Raw genomic sequence first — 25555 nt, 5'->3', positions numbered from 1 at the left:
TAGCAGTAGTATTTTGGTACATGGTGTTGATACTTTTGTGGGTCTGCCTTCTTTACTTCCCCCATTTTTCCTTTTCATAGCTTTATGAGAGGCTCTTTGGAAAGGAGCAATACAGATCGTTGTTCCAACCCTAGTATACAAGACAAAAAGCACTATGCTCTGCTGTAAGTGACATACAGAAATGGAACTGCAAAATGTTTTTCTCAAAATTGGTTGTCACAGTAAGAAAAGTATACGTAAACCCATAGTCAAAAGAGGGAGATGTCCCAAGATGTTAGTGGTCAGGACCTGGTATTGTGGCTTACATTGTTTCTGGAAGGTGACTGATCTGGATATACTAGGGCTGTTTGATTTGGACAGATTATAGTTCATCTTTTTGACTATGAAGAGTGGAAATCTTTGATTTGTGTTCAGTTACCAAATGTGGCAGGGTTAAGTGCAAGTTCCATTTGTGTGTCAATACAATGATAGAAAAAGTGTTTTTTGCAAATAAACCACAGGTAAATCTCAGAAGATAATGCATTATACCCAATCCTCAACTTCTAACAAGGTTAAGAAGACTCAGAGGATCAATTTAAAGCAACAGATTTCAAGCCAAATGTACTTCTAGATAAACATCACAGAAGTCAAAGGAATGGTGCCAGGATTAAACAATGCCCTTCCTTTCTAGTTAGCAGTTGAACTGAATCCACACAGGTAATAAAAGATCACAGTTCTTTTGTAGCTGTTTGTTAGTCTCCAGCAAATGAGTTAGAGTCTCAAATCATCAAAAACTAGTCTGTTTTTAGTATGCACCGAGAATAACTTAGAGCTCCTTATTGGCCATCTGTCCTGAAAGCCTGAAAAGAGAATGTGTTGTAGGATTTGAATCATGCTCCTTTTCCTTTAAGTACTCCCAGAAGGTTCATTGGCTAGAGAGGATGGCATGTAGGGAGTTTTCATTGCTGTTTGTTGCATGCAGTTGGATGTTTTATTTGAGAGAGAGAGAGAGACTAATTAAGTATTGTACCTTGAATGTCTATAAAGTTATCCAGAAAAATGGGGAGACACTTGGCGCTTCACTGGAGACACTTGGCACAGCTCCCCCTTTTTCGCTTTGATCAAGATTGAGACAGCTGCTCGTTTTTTGGTTTCCCTCATCAGTTTTTTCTTTTCTTTCTTAAATGCAGCTATTGCTATTATCCTTTCTCACAAAAACAATAAAGCCTCTTTTATGCTTCCTTCCCATTTCAGATCATTCTGTTGATGAAGTCTGCTAGAAAAGAGGGCAAAGCTTTCATGATCCCTTTTCTTCTTGCAACCACCTACCTAGTTTCACAAAGAAAGAAATGTAGCCCTGAAGGCTGGGGGAAATGCATACATCCAATAACACCTTGAAGGTTGCAGAGTTGTTAACCACTGGCTGCGATACTGAGCCCACTACATTAGGGGAGCATCTTTAAGTGTTTAACATGCAATATTAAAAAAAATCCCAACCCCCAAACAATCCAAGACTCAGTCACTTGAAAGAAGAAAGTGCATCGTGGTAAAAGTGAATTGATAAGTGCATTTTAAAAAGCACCATAAGATCTAGCTGACTGCCTAAAGAAATTATATTCAATTTTTTTTTCCTGTACCACTGTTGTAGTTATGGTAGACAAAAATGTTGGGTTCTGACAGAAAACAACTGTATGAAACTGCTAAGCTAACTTAATCTATGAAGAATTAACATCACATTTAGAGTATGGCCAGACTCTGTCTTTCAGTCACCCTTTATTTGCACTACCAACAAATTTGAACAAACTCTAGAATAAAACATGCCCAACAAACTTTCCCTTGCCACCACGCAGCACATGCTTCAATGTCAAGAAGAGCCCTTATTAGAAGGACGGCAATGTTATCTCCTGTGATAGTAATTCTTTTTATTGGTTTCTTGAGATAACGCTGCCTAAAGTTTGGCAGGGAGATTAAGGGAGGCCAACCTCTTTAGCAACAGCCAGGACTGCACTGAGTAAATACTATAAACTAAAAAAGATGATAATAATATGTCCTTTTAAAGATAATAGTAGAGCCCATTAGTTGCTAGTTCAAAGTGGTTATGCTGTGCATGTAATTCCAATTTGAGAAACCCACATATTTCATTGTGAGGGAAAGGTATAAATAAATAACAAACATAATAAGGCCATTTTTAAACTGGGCATATTTTTAGAGTTTGAACATTTTCCACTGAAACTAACTTCTGTTGCTGTTTTAGAAAATTGTGTCTTCGGGTAAAATAAATATCTGCAGTTTAGGCTTATAAATTGTAAGAACATTTCTGCTTTATATCCTTTTGTCATCTTTTCTGCTTCCCTTTTTTCTTCAAAGGAAAAGGGAGGATGAAAATAAAGACCTAATGGAAGAATGAGTTATATATCTAGAAATTCAAATGTTCTAACAGAATTTGTGTAATTAAATAAAACCACTGTAATTTTTTTCTTAATTTTACATTTTACTACTGAAAATCTGAAAAGTTTAAAAGCCAGTATAATGTGTTTTCTTTGAACTCTTTCATATTTTTCTTTCAAAACAAAACTGAAATGTTGAACTAGCTGTTGTGCTCCGTGAAGTATTCTGGCCATTCATTGATGGTCTCCTTTCATGCACTGGGACAGTTCTCAGTGTATAAGGCTCGATGGTGAGAAGCTATGCAAACCCTTCTGAAATTCAGAGTCCTGATGTAGGAATTTGCTGTGTATTCAGGCTGTCATATGTACCCATCTATTTAGGGAGACTGTAATTAGGTTAACTTGTTTTTTAGAGTGAAAAAAGACCATCACAATATCATGATACAGAACCACAACATGCTGCTTTTATCCAGCTGTAAAGCTATAGTATAGGTTATCTCTGCACTTGGGCTGGTGTTACTTGAATTTCCTGGAGCTTCTTTCACTTATGTCAGGTAAAGCATTCTCCTTTAGTACAAGAGCATGACTGATGTTTAGTGGATCAGTATAAACTTCTTCGTGTTACTCGTTCCAAAAAAACCTGTATCCATTTTCTGAAGGAAAGTCTTCAATTATTAATATTGTAAACAGGTGCAAAGCAATTTGAGGATAAAGATATTTATTCAGAGGAGCTGTGAGATTCTACAGAGATGAACAGGAACATTGTAAAAAGCAGACATATCCTATTTTGTTGTATTTTCTCCTTTTTGTGTCTTTTTCCAGCTGTAATATGAGAAAACCTAGAACACAAGATAGCGACAAACACAGGGAATCTATGCCAGCATTCCTTATTTTCTTTTTCTGAAGTGCTCCCACATCCATACACGTACTGTCTGCTTTGTTTTGTTGGTATAGTTTTCTTTACACTGTAGCCTGAGAAGGCTGTGTCACTAGCATTGTACACCAATTTGCAGAATAATCTTTTGGATCCTGAAGATGTTTATTGTCCTCAGGTGCATTTCTTTGTGAAAGACAGTGTTCTAAGAGGTAAATGGCTTTATTTTCACTATTATATAGATTTCTGATGCATTTAGTTTTAAACTGGCAGCATTAAAGTTTCTACTGAGCTGGCCAGTAGCTGCCCTTTAAAAAGTTCTTGAAGGCCATAGTCTATCCATAGCATAGGTATAGCAGAGATGTTGAAAGGATGTGTCTACTAACTCTTTACACTATCATGCAACACTATAATGATGGGAAGGCGAAGGCCTATCATTAAGGTTGAGAAAGCAGGTAATTTTTAAAGATCTATTCAATATTTGCTTATCAAGAGGGTCAACTAAAACCAGCTTCTCCTTTTTTTGATGTAAGCATTCAGAAAATATTCCACAAAGTGTCTGGTGAAATCATTCTGAGATTTTACCAGACTTTGGAGAAGCCCCTTCCTGTTACAGTGTAGTTTGGGTCTTCTTAAATGAAGACAAGGAAAGATGCCAAGAGGAATGAAACAAGGTATCAACTGGGAGAAGAAACAAGTCCAAACTGATAGGACAAGGAGAACCATGTGAGAAGAAAGTTTATCCAGGATTAGTGTTAAAACTGTTCAGGAGAAAAAGGAATGGCAATACACTTTTAGCCCCACAGGAACCTAGGTCACAGCTAGTGCAAAAGATTAAGACCTTGGCTTCAGTGGCCGCAGTGGCCAGGTGACTCTATGATGTACAGGGTATCCTGTTATTCTCTAAGGCCTGGGATGCCATACTCCTGTGTGCCTTACCATTGAAGCTGTAGTGAGAGTCTCGCTTCTGTGTATCCCACCAACCAAAGTGCCCAAATGACCATTTTCTAAAGCACTTAGTTATCCAGGCTGTGAAAAGGTTTTCAAGGAACAAGCAGTATTCATAGCATTTCATGAGACTTTCACCCAGGCCAGCCTCACCAACTGCTGCCTGGATGCATCTGCCAGAATGGCTATTGGCTTTAGCCCCTTTCCAGCTAAGGCTTCTTGGCTCCCTTTTTGCAGGCAGAGGTAAAAGGCAAGCAGTAGGAATGGAGGTGGCATCCTAGAGATCTGGGTGAGGTGTAGAGGTGCGTAAACTAGGAAGGTGGTCAACAGTTCAATCTGTCAGACTGGCTTGCTAGCCACCGTGCTGCTTTGGTTTAAATTTCTTTTATCAGTAATCTGCTGTATCTGCCTTCCAAGCCTAAACTCCCATGCCATATGCTGCCAGTACTGTCTTCCATCTGCGTGAAGAACAGCCACAGACAACAGCCATAATAGCTGGCCGCAGGCATCCGTCACCCTTATCTCTCCTTCAGTTTGTATTTCACACAATCAACCTGTTGCAATTTAATTGACTCTCCCAATTATCAGGTCAGGTGGGTAGATTGTGTAGGAAGGAGAAAAGCTGGGGAGTTGGGGTTGTAGTCATATAACTGCAAAAAGATAAGGCACATCGTACTCTTATTTCCCTAAACAAAATGGCAGTTTTTTAAAATTTGATTTCTAAAGAAAATGATATTTTGTGCTGAATATATAGAATCAAGCTAAATCCTTTTTCAGATCTGGGTCCTCTGTAGGGCTTTCTCCTGAATACAAATGTCAGGGTTTGACTTATTAATTTCAACAGCATGCTGCCAAAATAATGAATGAGGAGGGGAACGCTGTTCTTGTACTTGGGTAATATTTACTGAGTGTTCCCAAATCATAGAGTGCTGGACAAAGGCAAGAACATTTTTCCTTCCAGTATGTAAGCACAAACAGTGTAGTCTGATCACAACAGTCCTGTGGCTCTAAATTTGATTGACTATTTCAGATTACTCACAAAAACTCAGCCCTGACCAAGGAATAGACATCTCAGGACTGTTTCTGTACTGGTCATACCTCACATGCCCAGAGCTGCCTTTACCCCAGTGCTCCTAATGGTAGCTACAACGATTTATGAATAGAAGGTTGTCTGTAAAGCTGGTCCTTTATCTCTTCCTGAACGCCTGATGAAATATAGCTTCTTCCCACAGAAACTAATGCGAATGAGTGAGTGGCCATGCAGAGAGGGAAGCTGAGTCAAGGAGTGCATCCTCATGCTTAATTCACAGGTTTTTCTCTCCCACTGATTTCAAAGTGTTAGGGAATCTAGAGGACCCTCATCACCTAAGGGCAGCTGGGATTGCAATGGGATTAGGGTCTCAGCACAGTCCTAAGAAAGCAGTTTCCTTTGATATATTGATTGTCCTTTCACATCTCTCTTTTTTTTTTTTTTGTTCCTACAAGGTACAGAGGAAAAGATATCAGAAAGAGGTACAGCAGCTGAAATTGTGACATTAATCTCCTCCTTACTCTCTACTCCTTCCCACACCTACTGTGCCATAAAATTAGTCCTGGAAGTACTTCAGCTTTCTGTATGACATCTATTCCCAATAATAAAGTTTCAATTTGACATCAGGAGTTCTGATCTAACTAACATAATACAGACTTGGCAAGGGTCTCTGGCTGGTACCACTTTGCCAAGCAGCTTTACAGTAAGCAAATTACACAACACAAAACAAATATGCAAATAGCCAAGTTGTAACTTTTTTCTAGGAGCTCATTTTGATTCAGTAAATATCTCATCTTTTCTCTGGAGGAAAATTTGGCCTTGGTGTAAGGTGCTGTTTCCAACAAGGTTCAGATGCAGCCTTTTGGCTTTGGTGACGATGAGCATAAAAATGCCTTTGGGATTGGAGGGGGCCAGTGCCACTCTGGTGGTAGAGGTGCTAAGGTTGAAGGGCCTAGAAATGGGCACCATAAAATAGTAGACAGAGATCCCCCAACAGCGGATCATGGAAAAACATGCATTGAGCTAGATATAAAGGCTGTCAAGAAAAATGGAAGGATTCTATGTGAATTTATTTAGTGGTGAGTACGTCCTATGCATATGTAAAACATGAGTGTTTGAAATGTTCTTTGGCAGCAAAGTTGAGGTAATATAAATGATGAGGTACTGACCTAAGAATTCAAGGACTTTTTAATTATTTGCTCTGTTCTTGTAACTTCTCCTGGTTCCTGCAAAATTTTGGCAGGTCATTTCTCTATGTCTCTGCTTTCCAACATGCAAATGGTACCGGTGGCCTCCTTTGTAAGCTGTGTGTTCAAAAGCACTATGTGCTTCTCTTCTCTTTTTCCATCGCTGTCTAATATTCCACTGTTCTTACCAAGTAGTGCTCTGTCATAAAAAGTTATTAAAATCTGCAGAGAAGTACATTATTTTGGGTAAATAGGGTATTTTCATTAGAAATATAAGCTTCGTGTACTGCAATGTTCACATACTGTTCATGTTCATGTATATTGTAATCTGTATTTTCTACTCCCATTGAAAATCTTAGGAAACCTCTTTGATTCAGGATTGGAAAAGCCTTCTGCTGGAGTCCAACCACATCTCAAAAGCCACATTACACTTGCTTTAAAAAAAAAATTCTGCAGTTTAAAAAAAGCGAGCTCTGAAAAGCTAGAAATAAGCTGTTTTGAATCCAGGCACTCTTTGTGTTTACAGATACTCATATTTTCCTCATTATCTTGTCCGATTGGAGAGGCCTATTGAACCTTAGCTCAAACCTCTTGCTTGTCTGGTAAAGAAGACTAAGTACTTTGTTTACAATATGCTATTGATATTACATACAGTTCATGAAATCTGTTTTGTAGATTTCAATAGGAACATATAACATAAAGCCTGGATGTATGAAATTCTATTAGAATTCCCTAAAAAAAACCACACTGAAGAAGGAAAATATATATAGTGCTTAGTCATATAATATCTTTGTGCATGTATTTTTGGAATACTCTGAAATCTTACAATACTGTTTATGATTAAGGGTAGAAGAGAGTTAACAAATATACTCTAGGCAAAACTAAGTTTAAATGGATTAATTTCGTCCAAAGCCTCTTCAGCCCTTGCACTTCTCTATCTACTGCGCTTGGGTTAATTGGATAGTGGCAAGTTGGTATTTGTGATCACCTTTCCTGTCAGACAGCAGTGTCCTTTTTTAGTGCCATCTTCTTGACAAGTGCTCACTTTTCTGCGGGTTATGGGTTGAGACAGACAGCCCTGATTGCTATTACAGAGTGATATATGCTGTGCTTTCAGCCCACAGACATCTCACAATTGTACCAATGCTCTTGATAAGGAAGCCTAGTAGTTAAGGTATGTAGTTTATTCCATGCTGCCTGTAAGTATCAGATCTTTGATGCTATATTTTGCATAACTGCCACTTTAGCTTCTGTAAGCGTAAATTGTTGGCAATGTTACCCAGTGGATTACAACTCCAAGGGAGATGTCATGAGATGGATAGAGATATTTTCTCCTGGAAGATCTCTGCTTTTGACCAAATTGGTTGTTCTTGTGCCCTACTAAAATCTGACTTGCTACTGCAGTTATTTCTTTATTGAGTGGATGTGACATTTTAGTAGCTGGCCACATTTTTGTCTGAAGAGTGAGTTTCATGGCGGCACTTAGAAACAGAAATGTAAAGGTCTGCCTTTAATCAGCCAACTTCTGTAATGTAGGGGTGCAGCAGCTTAGAGATGCTTTGAGTTTTAAATGCAGCAAACATTATGCATTGGCTCAGTCCTTTAGAAAAACAGAAGCTGACGACAACATTCAGAATGGTTCCTGTTTCTGCCCTAGTCCAGAATCATAGCTAAAAGATATAATTTCACAAAACTTTCCAGGATATACTATTAATATTTTCAAAAGGCATTGTCAGAATGTTTAATCCTAATTATAGTTGGCGTTCACACCATCAGATAGGACAGGTTTTCATGATGTGCATTGTAAGTTGGGGGAACAAATTAGCCCATCTGCACAATGTATTTGCTAGTGAACCAATGGACAGGTATCGCTTTCTTAATTCATTTTGCATTCTGTTTCCCTAGGAAGTGCCCCTTTTCAGCGTGCTGCTAATTTCTGTTTCTTTACTTGCATTATGGTATCCCTACATGAGAGGGATTAACAGCCTCATGGCTGGAGCTTCACCAGCTGTGTAACAACAATTGTTTTTCACAAATTGTGTGGCCTAAACACACCTGCATGTATTTCTTGTAACATTTTACTGTCTGGTAATTGACTGGCAGTGTGCTAGTGCTTTCCTAGGTCATGGGGAGAAAAGATTTAATTGGGCACACAGTCCTAGGCGCTGAATAGCACAGAAGCAAGCCTCCCTTTTAAGACCACTGAATATCACTGATTACTAGGCTTTGCACAGCAAGTATCAGATTCAAGTAAGAGCAACTAGATGTGCCACAGTGTACCCCGAGTTTGAGGAAATGGGCTTAGGGTGAGCTTAGTACAAGCCTGGTCACAGTAATGATGATACTGTAGATCAGGATACTCTCTGCTCGATATTAATTATTTGTACTGCAACAACATCTGGAGGCCCCACTGGATACTAGGGCTCCACTGTGGTAGATAATATACAAATACACTGTTTGATAAGCCTGTGACTTCATAGTATAAAAAGACAAAATGGAGGGAGAGAAACAGAAGTGACTTGTTCAAGGTACAGCACAGAAGCAGTAAAAGCAGAAAAGAAATCTTTTCTGTCTTTCAACTATGTATTCTAAGTAGACTCAATTACCTCTGTGAGTTAAAATTTGGAAGGTCTCAAACTGTACTGAGGGTATCACCTTACATGAAATATAGGAACTTCTGGTGCCAAATTAATTCCTAAGTGTAATTCTGTTGATATTGTATATTAATGTTACCTAAAAATCTGCAGGGATACATAAAGCTCTTAGCAGGTGCAGGGTATCTGAGCTGAAAAAAACCAAGCAGCTTCTGTATCTCATACATGCTCTTCTTTGGCCAAAATATCTTGTGTGTGTAGTACTTGATCACTCCTGACCCTGGTAGAGTTGTCACAGAACTGAGCTGCTTGTCTGTTTTTTTTGACTTGTCTTCAGGATAGTTTTGTTTGTAAAAGAAACTTTTATTAGACAAAAGGCAAAGATTGAAAGAGGGAAAGGGAAAGGGAGAGAAGGAGATAAGGTAAAAGTAAAGCAAGAGAACTACAGTTTCGCATCCCACTGGTAACTCAATATTTCTGTGATATTGCAAGGGTGTTTGGTTAAAAAAAAAAAAAAAAATCAAGAACAGGAAAGAATAAGCCATACTTTAGTAGCACTGTATTGCTCTGCTACAATTTCTTGTAGTATGGGCCATTAAAGAAGTATTCTCTAATAGTCTGTGTCCCACATAAACAGTCAACTGGCAAAAAAATGAAGGGCAGTTTGGAAAGCTTGGGAAGTCTTAACAAGGAAATTGGTATACATTCTACTTGAGCTAAATAATGTAATGTATCTCAAAACAAAGAGTAGAGGTCATCTTTCAATGCAAGGGACACTCCCAGAGAGCACTCCTGAATAAGACTGTTGGTCATGGTGAATAAGCCTCAAACATGAGCCCTCGTGGTAAGATGGTGGCCAAAAGATATGATGTGGTCTTTGAACATAAAAAACAAAGTGGTTGTATAATTTCTGTAAACTAAAGGTAAAAATTTCTGGCGTCAGGTATTAGTAAACTGAAGGAGTTTCAAGGCCACAAGGAAGATTAAATGAAAGATTGGAAAACCTGCTTTCATGTGAGAAACTTAGAGAGCTGAGTAGTTTTCCCTTATGCTCTGTAAAGCTGGGGGGAGTGTTTGCAGTCACAGAAAGATGAAGCTGGAACTTTAAGTCATCTGCTCTAGCATTTTCTTGCTCTGAGGCAGGACTAAATACAATAGCCTGGCTGTGGCAGATGTTTGTCTAAACTACCCTTTCTAAAGCTTCAATGAAAAAGATCAGATTCTCATTAATCTTTGCCAATTTCAGTGTTTCACTTTATAATATGAATAAGAGTCGGTAAGAACCTTCAAGAAAATTTTGATGTGATCACAGTCTTGCAAGTCATTTATAGAACTATGGTGCTAGATGTTTTTTCAATATAGGAAGTAAAAGTTAAAAGAAACGGTAGTGATCTGCTTTTAAGGAACTGCTGAGCAGAAGGTTATATTCACATTGTTGTATTCAATGGCTCTTGATTGACTTTCCTCCCATGAATTTGTCTATTTTTAAATGTATCTTAAGCATCCAAAATACCCTGTGACAGTGACTTGCACAATTCAGTCATGTACTGTCTCAAAGGTATTTTCTTTGCTTAAACTCTATTACCAGATGATTTTTTTACATATCTGTAGTTCTTTGAGTTATTAAAAAAATAGTGCTTAATCATCTCTATTTTTTATGGGTTTATATATACAATTTCAAGTGGGGTACCTTTTCAAACCTTTTATATCTCCTCTTTTTCTTTTTGAGACAGCCTGTACAGATCTGTGTACTATGTTCAAGAATTAAAGTCAAAGGTGCATCATTAACTTATAACAGAGATTTTATTTTTGTACACTGTTGCTTTTCATTATAATTCTTGACATTCCACTTGCCTTTTTGACCATGTTCAACACTGGGCCAATCTCATCAAAGAAGCAACTGCAATGATTCCGAGGCTTCTTTCCTCAGCTGTAAATGTTCAAATTGCAAATAAGTGTTGTTCTAAAATATATCCTATAGTTCAACAAAGAATCAATTCAGAGAAGATATATGGCCTCATATAAAATTTTAGAGGAGACTAGATTATAACAATTGTCCTTTTTAGCCTTATAAATTATGTATCTGTGAGAATTGCTTCTTTTAAAAACCATGGCCCCAAACGGTAATATTTTCTATTTATGTTGTCCTGTGTGTGTATCATTCTCTCTGATAAATAGGTTTGTAACTGGCATTTAGTAGATCTGGTTCAGCACCTTAAAGAAGCAGTAACAAGCAGTATATAACAAAAAAGGCCCTAGTGCTCCTTATAATAGTTCTCAAAAATCGACCAAGATTGGCTGGCCTATATACTACCCTTCACCTTAATAACATTTTCCTCATGTTTCAAGATAACCGCAAAGTGTTAGAACCCTGATTAAAAGCTTCTGAGTCAAGTGAGCTTCAGTGCCTGTCATTTCTTTAACTACATTTGCTGCTTTTGTTTATTATATTTGCCAGGGTGGCTGTACTGGTTCTTGAGCATGCCTTCCCTGCCATTGTTATTTGGATGAAAAAAAAAGAGCTCATCCAGTAAGCTGTCCCTTTACCCAACTCTAGAGTTTTGTTTATATTGAATTCTGATTTCAGACTTACCTCCTGGTGGTATTTAAAATGGCATTAAATATGACCAGAATAGAATAGAAGTAACTGCCTTATACTCTGTTGAATACAGGTTCTAACGTTTCCCCTTCTTAAATCCATTGGTATCCTTATACTGGAAAGGACTGTCCACCCATGCATTTAGTTCTAGTTGCAGCTCAGAAGGGTCTTCTAAGCACAATGATGGTTTTTACTACATTTCTAATTAGTAAAGGACTTTGAGTTTCTGTTTACAGTGAAAGTTCACATGAAGTGATTTGATGTTGTAGTAAATAGTGAATGTCCTCTGTGGAATATACATCTAAACCTTCAGTTTTGCTGGATACCTCTGTACTTTTAGCACTGTTGTGCATAGTCCCCCAAATCACAGAAAGCGAGCGATCTGACAGCTGGACTAACATCCAGAATGAAGTTTGAGGCAAAGCAAAAATAAAAAACAACCAGACAAGCAAACAAGTAAGCAAACAAAATCCCCAAAGGAAATCAAGCAAAGAAAGACTTAAAGAATAAAGTGGAAAAAATTCCAAAGCGGGAGAAATAAAAGTTCTATCTCTTTTTAAAAACATAGACTGCAAGTCTGAGGAGCCTAAGTCGAAGGAAGCCATTCCAGGAAGAGCAGTGCTTGGGGTTATAAGAAAACAAAGCAATTTTCCTCAATTTAGAGGGTAGCAGAGTTGGAGTGTATGCGTGTGGCATCTATGGAAAAAAAGTAGTAGTTCACAAAACCTTCCTACAGTGCAAAATGGCTTGTTGTATTACTGAAAGTGGTTGTATCACTTTCAAATGAGAGCAGCAAAATCAGCAGTGATCTTCAGGAAGCAGTAACTAGGAATATTGTCCGCCAGGTTTGGGCTGACGTCTAGTCATGTTGGAACCAACCAGGGTGGGAGGAGGAGGCAGTCTGAACAGTAGTGACTATTAAAAAATGATGAAGTAAAATGAGTGTGAAAAAACACAGTTATCCTGGGATTCTAGTCAGATTTCAGTTATGTTTTATAAATGCCTTTTTTTTTTCCTTTTACACCTAGTTTCAGAAAAAGAAACAAAACAACATGAAGATACTGGGGTAAACTCTGCTTCCACTTGCATCAGTAGGAATCAAGTTTATTCAACTGAATATCTATCGATTCATATTGATGCAGCTAAGAGTAGGATTTGTCCTGTTGCCTGGGGTTCTCCTTTTCGGGTTTTGAAGTGAAATGGCTTTTTGCACATAAGGAACAGCTATGTACTTTCAGTCTGGATAATTTGAATTTTAGATTAAGAAAAAGAAGGCCCAAAGGTAAAGCCCTTTTCAGAGCACGCAGTGCATGTGTCTGTTCGCGTATGTGTCCTCTCTAACACACTCTAACTGCTCATCTTACAAAATCACTGCCACCCCCATTTGACTTTCTTTGCACCTGGTCTGCTACAGAAAGACAGATGCCTTCAAAATGTAAAGGCACAGCACAGAGGAAACAAAGGCCTGACAATCTGCATGCAGACAGGCTCTAGTTCTGCATGGGTGGAGGGAAACAAAAGAAAAAACATACCTGCAAAAATGTCAGACCTCAGAAATGTTCCCGAGGTCTCTTTAGAGGAAAGGAATGGGTTTTGGAGGAGGTGAAAGTAGAAGGTGAGAAAACCTTAGGACCTGCTTCTCTTGGACTGTAGTTGTTCTCAGGGCTGAAAGGTTTGGGATTGTCAAGATATCACCAATGTTTAAGTAAAATATATCTGGATTTACAGGGCTTGTAGAGCTTGGAAAGATAGGTGGCTATCACCCTTCTGTCACAGATGAAAAATCCATTTCACAGAAAGGTAAAAGAAAAAGTTGCCCAAAGTGAAGTAATGCTTAAGGGCAAGCAATAGATTGCAGATCTCCTGATCCAGACTGTAGATTAGCGCCTATATCATTTAATAATGTTCAAAATGTTTTGGTAACAGTGCATATAACAAGAAATCTTTGCGAGGAGCCTGTGGAAGGACATAGTGTAGAATAGAGTCGTCAAGGTGAGGCCTTGTACATTCTTTTTAGTACTTTGCTTTTTTTTGTTCTTATAATTTATCTACAACCATTCCATTATGTAATCATAATTATTTGCCTGAAGTCCTAGAGACATCATGGCAGAAGTTTATCTCCAGAAGGAGGTAAGTAAGTGAGGAAACGGTAATGTGGCTTTTGAGGGCAGCGACTTTATGGGACATATCAGCAAAAGATAAATTCTTGAGGAACTTTAAAAATCCTTTTTTGCATAGTAGCCTTAAATAAAGAAGGGGAGAAGTAAAATACAGATTGAATGCTGAGTTCACTTCATTATTTATAAATAAAATGGTTCTCATTTTTCCAAGATATAGTGACAGCACTTGATGTCACTTGAAGGTTTCAAAAACATTAATTATTGGTCACCTTTTCATGGAAAGTGTTTGGGGCAGCCCAGTGAGTACCAATGCAGAGAAGAAAAAATGCACACTGTCTGTTAAAATTCTCTTGAGCCCTTTTGGAGTATGTAACGTGCATTCTCTGTGTGGCTCTGTATTCAGTTTTCCCCTTGCTGTATGGTTAGGATTTTTTTTCTTTAACAACAAAATAAACATTACAGATAGTGACTCAAAGGTAAATCTTTCTTTGTCACATTAACTGGTCTAGTTAAGGCCTGTGTTTGGTAATGTGGAAAGAAAATCTACTAGTAAGGGGAAAGGGATGAAAGGTCATGTCCATCATGAAGTGTTAAAGTTTAACAGTAAAGCTTGTCTTTCAGATTTAGAAGGAAAGTAGGTCTTGGTAAAAGCTGCTTTTAATGAGGTGTTGTAGTGTAGGAAACTGAAATTGAAGAGATCTTGAAAATAAATTCCGGATTTGCCCCTTGTGTCCGTGGTCCCTGTTCTTTGCTGTAGGATTTTCTTTGGGTTTTGCTTTACTTTTTTTTTTTTTCTGCCAGGAAAGCATAAACTAATTGTTGCTTTTTTGGTAGTGTCTGGTGTCCTGGAGGTATAAAATATCATGAATAAACTACATCTTGAAGTCTGTGTGTGCAGTCTTCAATAGCCTTGCTTTTGGCATATTGTTATATTGTGTTTTATCCTGGTAATTGGAACAGAACCATTTTCATGACAAGCTCCCTCTCAGTCCAAATCAGAGTATCAAAATCTGGCATAAAGTTGTGCTTCTGCAGAACTCATGTTAAAGGGTCACAGGGAACTCTGCCTAAGGTGGGACTGAAGAGAGCTGGAGCAGGCCTTCAGTCAGGCCCACAATTATATTTTTTTTAGACAAATTTTTGCCTTTCTCAGTTGCAACAAAGTGTTATACTCCTTTTAGAAGGGCTGTGTTCTCTTGGCTCTGGGAGGTGCTGGCAATCTGCTTGGGATGGGGAGGGCACCAAGTTTGCTCATTCCCCTCCTCTTTCCAGCAGACTGAAGGCCACTGGTGGTTTGCAGTCCTCTGCTTCCAGAATCTTTTTCCAGTTTGCCCTCTTATCCATGGGTTATCACTAGCCCTTTAGGGTTTTTCCTTCAAGCCTGGGGAAAGGGGCTATCTCCTTTTCCTGAAAAGAGAGATCAGAAACATTTTCTCCTTCTGCAGGGGAGATTAGCTAAACTTGCCACCATCCCTTTCCCCACTTGCAAGTTTTTATCTCTGCCTCGTTAAGCCTGCAGGGCTTGAAGGTATGCAGCTTTTACTGTGTTGAATACCTCTTAATCCCTTCCTCTTCTGTGTTGCTGGAGATCTTTTCCATTAGACAAGGCACAGCTCTTCCATCTTACCTGCTCACATTATGCCTTCACCAAGGTGGACTCTTCTCAGAGCGGCTGCAGTGTGCAAAAGAAGATTGATGTTTTGATGGTGATTGAAAAGCTGTATGAGAGGTTGTCCAGGAGGTTGATTATAAGGCAGCACCTTGCAAAAACACATGAAGTCAGTAGCCAGGTTACCTGGTCAGCAGACATTCTTTGATTCTTTGAGCAAAAATTAATCTTGTTCTTTGCTAATTGCTATGGAGATAAAGATAATTATATGGTTGCCAGCAAAAGATTCACTGAAAGAGTGTTGGGAGTTCACTTACTTCATATGTCAAATAAGTGGTAAAGCTGCACCAGCAATGGTTTTACCTGAAATAAATCTCTGTTCACTGAAAACTCCCTTATTTTTTGGGTAGCATAAGAGAAGAAAGGTTGATTGTTTTCAAATGGTATCTGAGTTCATGCATCTGCTGAGAGCTGCAATCCACTTATCCCATGTTCTAATGAAAAATGATTATTGATATCTTGAAGGGGAGTCCATCCAAAGCATAGCAGTGTGAATGTATGAGACTGTTGCTATCCAGCATACATTTAGCAGAGTCTAAAATTTACCATTATAACTAGAGAAAAAATAGGGTGCTTACTGTTACAGTGTTAAACTTCAAGTAGTCAAAGCACAGTCCAATTTTTTTAATGACCTCTTCAGCAACAGGATTGTTTATTTTCCTTTCCTAATAGCAGTGTTGTAGTCTGAGGATTAAGGGGAATGCTGTTAGGAAAAAAAAAAGTCAAAAAAGAGACAGGTATTGAAGATATAAGGAACTTGTGATGAGTATTTTGGTAGGAGTAAAGCTTGACATGTAAGGTAAAGCAGGAATCGGGAAAGGCCTCTGTGAGAAATTGGAAGACATGGGGGATTTTAAGGAAAAGGTCTGTTGATACCAGGAGACAGGAATAAATCCAGGAGAGGAATCTGAGGTGGCCCTCAAGTACAAGAGGAGAGGTTTCTTTCTTATTTCTGAGATTTGCTAATGAGAATGTAGTGAAGTCAGTCAGGGTAACAGCCCTGAAGTCCTCTGCCCACCAGGTAGATTTGTAAGGTAATAACAATAACAAAATTGTCTCTTGCCCCTTTAGTATACCTCCGTGCTGTTTCAAAGAGGCTCTGTTTTTATATGAGACAGCCTTCTACTCTCTGTTGTTTCTTCCTTGATTTTTCTATTGAGACAGTTAACAAAACTATTGCCAATTTTATAGTATGGATGGGTAGCGAATGTACTGGCTTCCTATATGATACATTTTAGTTCTGCCTCTCTGCACCAGATTTGAATCCATGAAGTACACCTAATATACCTTCATAAACATCGACACCAGCATGCTATGCCTCTCCTTGTTGAGGCCTTGAAGATGCATTCCTGTTAATTGTATATTGTACAGTGATGGGAATTTCTGGCACTGTTTAAATCAGTATTATTAAATGTGGATATCCGAATATACTCTGGGTGCATATTTTACAACTTAAAGTCATTGAATATGGTCGTTACTTAGAACTACGTGAGGGGAGCTGCAGGGGCAAGCGTTATGGCTGGTACGACTGGCTTTGCCTGCTCTTCCCTTTCAGTCAGTGACTGGTGGAAAGTTTTGGGAAAACACTATGGAGGACTGCTTTATTGGTAAGGCATTGCTTGGGGTGTGATGTAGAAAAGTAATAGACTGTGGCTACTCCTGTCTTTTGAAAGTCTGGAAGGTTTTCCGTTTGGTTTAAGAGCAATTAGCTTCCCTCAGGTGGTCAAAGTCAGCTAATTACATTTTTTCCATCCATCTTGTAACTGCATTCTCCTTGCTGGATCCCACAGTTGTTTGCTTTGGGGTGGGGGCTGTTTGTTTCCCAAGCAGAATAACAGAACAAAACAGCTGTTGGGATACAGCCTGCCTGTGGCTGCATTTCAGATGACAACGGAATAAGTGACTACTAATAATCAGTAGAGATGTTGCTCCAGTAACTATTTATCCACATCTCCTGGTTTTCATTGCCTGATTTCTCACCTGTCTCCTGTGCTGATATAAGGGAACAAATGAGTCGCTATGTTCAGGTGAATGCTGTAAAGAAGAGTGCGAAAGACAATGTTTGTGTTGAAGTAGAGCCAATGAAATATGTCCTGACAAGACTCAAAACAGTGCTTCAGTGTATTCTTCAGTGCCATCTGCTGGCACAATTACCCGTTCGAGATTTATAGGCCAAGAACATTCTCCTAATAGGCAGCAATTTACAAGCGTTTGTTTCTTTTTTCTTTTATTTTAGGAGCAAGGCAAGATTGGTGTAGTCTTCAATATTGGCACAGTGGACATCTCTATCAAAGAGGAAAGCACACCTGTAAATGATGGCAAATACCACGTAGTACGCTTTACCAGGAACGGTGGCAACGCCACACTTCAGGTTGACACCTGGCCAGTGAATGAACACTACCCAACAGGTACATACTTTTTTTTTTTTCCTTTGGTTTTCTCTTTCAGTGTATCTATACCTACAAACTAATGTTTAATAACAACTGGTTGCTATATAAATCTTTGTTGCTTCATCTCAACAATAAATTGACCAGCCTGGTGGTGCATATTCTGTCTGTTGGAACACAAAGTAATAGTCCTTTACACTGGAAGAATAAGCATGCCAACTCTATGGTATGATGCACATAGATGCTGCTATTTCAGAGGTCTCTACGTGAATCCTGGTTCTGCAGAATTACAAACTGATTCAACAACAAACTTGGTTTTGCTACTTGTGATATTTTCTAACTATTTAACGGAGGAAAGTTTTGAAGAGACCTTATGAAAAGGAGAGGTAACTCTAGCCCCACCCAAGATACTGTCTATATAGATATAGAGTTGAATTGTAAGGAACATGGAAAATTAAGTTGCAAGTATTTGAACAGACTTTACGCATGCCTCATAATTTTTCATCATCTGACTTTCACTCTTTCTTTTAGGTTTGCAGATGTAAAGGTTAACACACATGCTAGCCAAAACTGTCAACTGTTGACTTTAGGTCAAAATGTAGTTGAACTATTCGGTTTCTCTTCGGAAATCATCACCCTAAATCCACCAGGAACAGCGAACAACTAGCTCTTGAGTGACTGTCCCATGTTTTATCCCACCTCTTGATACTATATGTCACCGTGCTAAAAGGACAAACTCCCTCCAAGTGAAAAACAGATGGCTGTATGTGATGCGTAAGATAGCTGAGGCTTGATGATGTGGATGGTTACAAGAGGCAGGAGGAGCACAAGCAAAGAATTCCAATGTTAACCACATTCTTCTTATCCCCATGTTGTTGCCTAAGATCAAGCCATGGTCTTCTTGTTGGTTTCCAGTAATAAGTCTAAGGAACTTCCAGTTCTTCCATTCTAGGTTGTACGTAACTGACCCGGGACAGAAGGAAGAATTCCGTGATAAACATGAGGCAATTTGCTAGTTGTGTAGGAGTTTCCCGTAAGCCACTTAACCTCAAATTATGAGAAATGTCTTAATTGTTTATACAATGTTACACTAATAAATTACTCCAAGGGGATAATTTCATCTCTTCCACTTACTCCAGAAAGTGCACAAGAAAGTTTTTAATGCGAGTGATCTATCCTGTGGTGCTCTCTACCACATATTCAACACGACACTTTGTCAGTGTTTTGGTGATGTATATGCAAAAGAGTACATTTTAATAATTGTCCTTATTTCTGTGAAATAATTGCTTTCAAAGAACGCCATGACAGACATGCTGAGTTAGATTCTAGCTCTGTTATCCATTGGTTAGAGAGGGAAGTGTGGCTAGGAGAGGCCCAATCTGGGTATCTTTCCTCTGCTCATTTCATCAATTATTTTGTGGTAAAATACCTCTCATCCAGTTGGCAGCCAATTACAGTCAGTAAAAACCCCATGAATAAATTTTCTTCTTCTATTACTTGCTGTAGTAAGTCCCTGGTGTAAAGAAACAAAATATTCAGCTTGTTGCTTTAGAGGGTTTTTTTGTTTTTTAAAAGGGAAAATAAATCGCACTCAGAGACTACCTCAGTACCCTCTGCTTCTGTCTTGGCTAAAGATATTCCTGTGTTTTCATTAGAAGATGTATGGTTTTATAGAATCAGCATCAATCTTATGTTCTGAGCTGGTATTGAGTGTATTGAGTTGTACCCCAAGGGAAAAGGACACCTTTATATTCCAGACACCTTTTCCTTTCCATGCATGTATTTCAATTTCTGGCTGTTTATAGACAATGAAGTTTTCAGCCTGTCCCTGTGAAAATAAGGCTTGTGGGGTCATACTTGGTGTGTGTACGTGTGTCTCCCTTATTTTTTCCAGTGTCTTTCAAACCAATTTTTTAAACAAATTTTAAAAAGTTGAAAAAAATAAAGATCCTACATGGCTAGGGAAAAAAACCAAGGGAGGAGGGCAGTGTTCCAGCCCTCCCAGAGGAAAGGACTGTGGCTTGATCTCAATTCATGTTAAATACCAGAATATCCATATAATAAAGAGGCATTATGGATGCCTCAGGTTCAGGAAGAGCTTCAATGAACCAACAATTACAGGAAACCAATACTTATTAGTTCCCTTTTCTGGGCAATTAATGGTTTAAAAGAAGACCAAACAGGAGCTTTTGAAATGAATAATTTGTTGTCTTTCACAGACCGAACTTGCACTAGTTTCTCATACTGAGTGCAAGACCAAACTGGCATTCAGCAGAGTTTCAACTGTGTAAAAAGCTTTGTGGTTGGGTTGACACAGGCTAATCCAGCATGTTTTAGCTGGAGACTGCCAAAACTACAGTTCGTATCAAACGCGTGTAATTATAGCTAAGGAATCCCGTGTTTTACGCATAGGATCACTTCAATTCTGGAAACACAGTTATTTGTAGTGTTTAAGAAACATCGTATTTGTAGCACATGCATGTTTGGGCACGCTGTGTTCTCTGTAATATGAACAATTTCATGTGTACTTGATTTTCTGCACAGTGCTACAGCCTAATTTTTGCAAATTTTATAAACTAGCTAAAGTATCTTCCTCATCATCACATGTGGCGCAATCTTCAGGCAGCAGGGCTGCGTTCTGAATGGCATTTCCATGCTCCTGAGTTTTATTACCTGTGGAAGGATTATACATTAGACTCATAATTACTTGCTCAATGGAAAGTACAAATAAAAGTGGGATATTCATTAAATGAGCAAAGAGAGAGAATATTGGCTTTCCTTAAAACACAGTCTTCAGTTAAATTGAAATTAAATGAAACTAGCCCAATGGGACTGAAAGACTCCAAAGCTGTATTTTTGCAACTTCAAATAAAAGACAAGGATGTGGAAGGAAAACGGAAAAGCAGCAAACCTAGCGTTCAGGCACTGACATTTTGGGTTTTATAGCATACAATTGCATCTCAGTCACCTGCACCATGAGGTGCTTTTCTCGTGAGGAAAAGGGTTAGAGAGAAATGGTAAAGGAGGGAGTTAACTTGGAGCTAAGGTTGACTAAGCTTTGGGACTGAAATAATCCTAGTCATTAGGGATGATCTCTCACTGTTTGTACCATTCCAACTCTGCCAGAGTTTCTCTTACTAGGCAGTAAGACTCTGAACAGTAGCCCGGTACAGGTAAGAGACAAAAGCTCCTGAGAACATGGTTATGGCATATAGCAGCATTAGCACTGGGGCTGCTATCTGCAATTCAGCTGTCGTGGTTTATTTCAGCAAAAAACACTGAGCCATTTATGATTTATTTGCATTAGTTTTGCCCTTTCTCCTCTACACAATAAGGAGATGGGCTTTTGCCATAGGCTCTGTTGATAAAAAATTCCTTGATGCTTGATTCATTAAGTTGGTCATCACAATGTGTTTCTCAGTCAGGGTATACACCTTTTGCTAACATACGTATGAATTTCTATGCCCTAAAGTACAGTTTTCTGTGACTACCTCCCTTCTGTTTTCTCACGTGCCTTCACCCTTTGGTGTATATCCCAGATAACAGGTTGTGCTTGGTCACTGTTATTTTCTCGCTTCTATGTTCTTTCTGAGAGCCTTCTAAATAAATCTGTCTAGTGATGAAGTAGGAGTCATTTTGGACCAAGAGTAGGTAAGATAGGAAAGCTAGTTCAGGAAGAGGAAGCATCTGACATGTTTCAGTTTCAGATTACAGTAAAAACCACCAACTTTGAAAAACTTTACAATGGGATAGAAGGATTTAAATTGGGAATCCTGAGGTTTGGGATGGAGTCAGCAATTCTCAAAAGAGTTAAAAACAAATCTGTCTTGACACAGAACTGGGATATGTCAGTCCCTAAGTTTTCATTAAGTCTTAGGAGATTTTTTTTTCTCTGTCCACTGTCTTTGCTTGCAAAGAAATACTTTGTGCGTTGGCAGATTTGTAGTCTACATCAAAACAAGCCTGATATTCCTGTTCGTTCATCCATGAACTGACTACATTTTCTGCAGCAGAAAAAGAAGCAAAACTAGGTGAAGAGAAGCTGTAAAGCAAGAGGATCAGTAACACCAAAATAAAGTCTAATTGGAGTAATGTTTTAAAGGAGAAGATTAATGGAACAGAGGCAAAAGGCAGGGAGACATTGTCATTTAAAGAAGTACATGGTTTAGCAAGAGAACTGTAGCCTGGATTTTATTAATGCATTTTAAAAAAAAGAAATAGGACAACACTAAACAACTGGATCCTTATAGGGATTCATTAGTTCATCCACCCAATACAGATTTTATATTTTTCCCTTTTATCATTCTGTTGCATGATCTCTCAGCCTTCTTTTAGTAGTCTCTGCCCTTTCAAATGACATTAATGTGCCGTTCTACTGGTGCTGAAAGAAAGAAAAAATATTTCATCCTATGTGCCCCTACTTCATTCTCTCTCTCAAGTACATTGGATTTTAGGAAAAGCTGGACAGTTAGCTCTTGACAGCAGAACTCCAGGGACTCTTTGACTGCTCTGGCCAAGTACTGTGGCCTGGTAAGTGCCTACCTATAACACAAAAGTTGGTTCTGAGCCTCTGATGTCTGTGCTAGGATTTTCCTTCAGAGTAGTTCTAGTCCCAAGGACCAAATGACCCTGAACAGTTGGGGCATATATATTCTGGTTTAACTTCATTTGAAAGGACTCTAGTTTGTACTCCCTGAGAGCATTTCAGTATGTGAACCAAAGTGTAGCAAGTGGAGAGTGTTGGGAGGTACACCTTGGAGGCATGCTCCTGATTCAAACCAAAATGCTGATGTAGATGGAGCTTACCTTAGTGTACAGCTGGAGCTGGACAGGGGAGCTCATTCTTGCATTGCTCCTTCCCATGCTTATGTTGCTTAAATAGTCACATTTCTGTTTTCTGCTCTTTGTCGTCTTCTGCTCAGGGGGATCACTTTACCAATGCCATTCACCATGTAACTGGCCCAAGAAAAGTGGCCACATGGGAGTGGAGATGATCAGTCAGGAGACAGGGAAAGATAAGATGACTTCCTTTATCAGCAAGGCTGGCTTACGCCTGTTTAAAATCTTCACTGAACTACATCTTCAGTAGTCTATGTGAGAAGTCATTCTTCCTCACCTACCATTGCCTGAAATAAAACGCTTTCCAGAAGCACAGGTTAAAGTGATAGTGGTCTGGATTGTCCTATCTATCTAAAATGTGAAAGGCATGAAGTCTCTCTTGCTACAATATATTTTTCATTTACTTGGTGGAAAGATCTGAAATTGCTTAGTCAGTACCAGGCACATTATGTGAGACAGGGAAGAAACCTGGTTGAGTTCCTACTTGCTTCTTTCCAAAAGTTTTCCAGCAAACTGAAGGAGTACTGAAGGAGCTAGCAGATGTTATGGCAGGACCCCTCTCAATCATCTACCAAGTCTGGGGAGGTCCCTGCTAGCTGGAAGCTAGCCAGTGCTGTTCCAATTTACAAAAAGGGTGTGAGGGAAGACCCAGAGAACTACAGACCTGTTAGTCTAACCTCAGTTCCTGGTAAAATTATAAAGATCAGACTCGGTGCTATTGAAAGGCATTTGAAAAATAATGCAATCATCAGGCACGGTTAACATGGGTTCACAAAGGGAAAGTCCTGTTTAACTAATCTGATATCCTTCTATTATAAGGTCACCCACCTAGGGGATGAAGGAAAGGTGGTGGATGTAGTTTTTCTGGATTTTAGTAAGGCTTTTGATGCTATCCCTCACAATATCCTTCTGGACAAGTCGCCCAAATGTGGGATGAGCTGGCACACAGGGAGCTAGGTAAAGAAAAGGCTGAATGGCAGGGCTCAAAGGGTTGTGGTGAATGGGGCTACATCTGGCTGGTGACCAGTCACCAGTGGTGTTCCTGAGGGTTCAATTCTAGGGCTAGTTCTGTTCAATGTACTTATCAATGATGTGGATGCAGGAGTTGAATGCACCATTAGCAAGTTTGCTGACAGTACCAAACTGGGAGGTGCTGTTGACTCTCTTGAGAGATGAGAGGCCTTGCAGAGGGATCTAGATAGATTGAAGCATTGGGCTATGATTAATGGGGTGAAATTTAACAAGTCCAGATGCCGCATCCTACACCTAGGATGGAGTAATGCTGGGCACAAGGATAAACTGGGAGAGGAGCGGCTGGAGATGAGCCCTGCGGAAAGGGATCTGGGGGTGCTGGTCGACAGCAGGCTCAGTGCAAGTCCGCTGTGTGGCCTTTGCACCCCAAGAGGGCAAACTGCGTTCTGGGGTGCACCAAACACAGTATAACCAGCAGGTCAAAAGAGGTGATTATCTGGCTGTATACAGTGTTGGTGCGGCCGCACCTTGAATACTGTGTGCAGTTCTGGGCCCCACAGTTTGAGAACGATGTGAAGGTCCTTGAATGTGTCCCGAGGAGAGCAAGAAAGCTGGTGAAAGGGCTGGAAGGCAGGTCCTATGGGGAGTGGCTAAGGACTTTGGGGTTGTCCAGTTTGGAGAAAAGTAGGCTGAGAGGCGACCTCGTTCCTCTCTACAGCTTCCTGAGGAGGGGAAGTAGAGAGGGAGGTGCTGATCTCTTCTCCCTGGGATCCAGTGATAGGACATGTGGGAATGGTTCAAAGCTGCACCAGGGGAGGTTCAGACTCGACATGAGGAAGCATTTCTTTACAGAGGGAGTGGTCAAACACTGGAACAGGCTTCCTAGAGAGGTGGTTGGCAGGCCTCATGCCTCTCAGCGTTTAAGAGGCGTTTGGACAATGCCCTTAATAACGTGCTTTAACTTTTGGACAGCCCTGACGTGGTCAGGCAGTTGGACTAGATGATCCTTGTAGGTCCCTTCCAACTGAAAATTATTCCATTGCATTCCATTCCATCCTATCCTATCCTATCCTGACTAACTCCTAGAGTAATAGAGAATGTTTGGTAAAGGTTATGGTTTTATATTTAAGTGAAAGGTGATGAGACACAAGCTCTAGAAAAAAATCTCGTGACTCTCAGTTTTTCTAAAGTTTTTTCTTCCTTATGACCTCCCATCTTTGAGAAAATTTCCAAGAAGTTTGTTTCAGGACAGCTGAAATTTTATACAACATCTATATATATTATAGTTTTAATAGATACTGTATGTCTCATCTCATCTGTTTTACCTGTAGAGAAGAAATTATGGTGGTGGAAACAGCTGAAATATTTATGTTGGTCTGCCCCTTTTGATATGCTTGAATGATATGCATGGTTCCGTCTTTTCCTTCTTTTACTAAAAGTCTTCTGTGACTAAAAGGCTACAAATTGAAATGTGTGTGCGTGTATTGCTGTTGAAGACCATTGAATACTTTAACAAAGTGCTGAGTATTTCTCAGTGGGATGATGCTAACTCTGCCATGCTTGCGTGTTCTTTGGGTTGTACCAAATTAGAATATCGGTTGCAGCCTAATAAGATTGAAAATATCTAGATCCTCTTTTTTTTTTTTCTTTAATACCCACCCAGAAGTATTGTAGGCATTTTAAAAACGCAGTAGTACAGTAGGCCAAACAGAACCTGAGTTAAGTCAGCATCAGGGATTTTACAGGACTTCTGGGGTGGGAGAAATGGAGCACAGAGCTGTTTTGGGGAGAGCAGTCTGAATACTGTAAATGTAAAATGGAAAGGGCATTTAATAAGCAAGGAAACTGAAGTTGGTTTAAATATTAAGTGTTGTATGACACCCCACAACCCATGATGGGCGCTATTGTAAGTTTCTGTGAAAAACAAAAAACAGATTTCATTTTCAGATATGTGGGTGTTTACAGCTCCA

At 39.3% G+C, this 25555-nt stretch overlaps 1 protein-coding gene across 47 annotated transcripts in view; it reads left to right on the top strand.

Annotated features, from left to right (window-relative positions):
• The window catches only part of NRXN3 (neurexin 3), a 1031704-nt gene that overhangs the window by 869496 nt on the left and 136653 nt on the right, over window positions 1–25555 (top strand). For all 47 annotated transcript variants that reach the window (XR_007509161.1, XR_007509160.1, XR_007509159.1 and 44 more), the window contains one exon: window positions 17624–17795. Coding sequence is in view for 43 of the 47 variants with exons in the window: in XM_049825576.1 (XP_049681533.1) it covers window positions 17624–17795 (172 nt within the window). In the remaining 4 variants the exon portion in view is untranslated. The remainder of the gene's footprint in view (window positions 1–17623; window positions 17796–25555) is intronic.

This window comes from Accipiter gentilis, chromosome 22 (assembly GCF_929443795.1).
Source record: "Accipiter gentilis chromosome 22, bAccGen1.1, whole genome shotgun sequence".
NCBI lineage: Eukaryota > Metazoa > Chordata > Aves > Accipitriformes > Accipitridae > Astur > Astur gentilis.
This window is presented reverse-complemented; position numbering and strand designations above follow the sequence as displayed.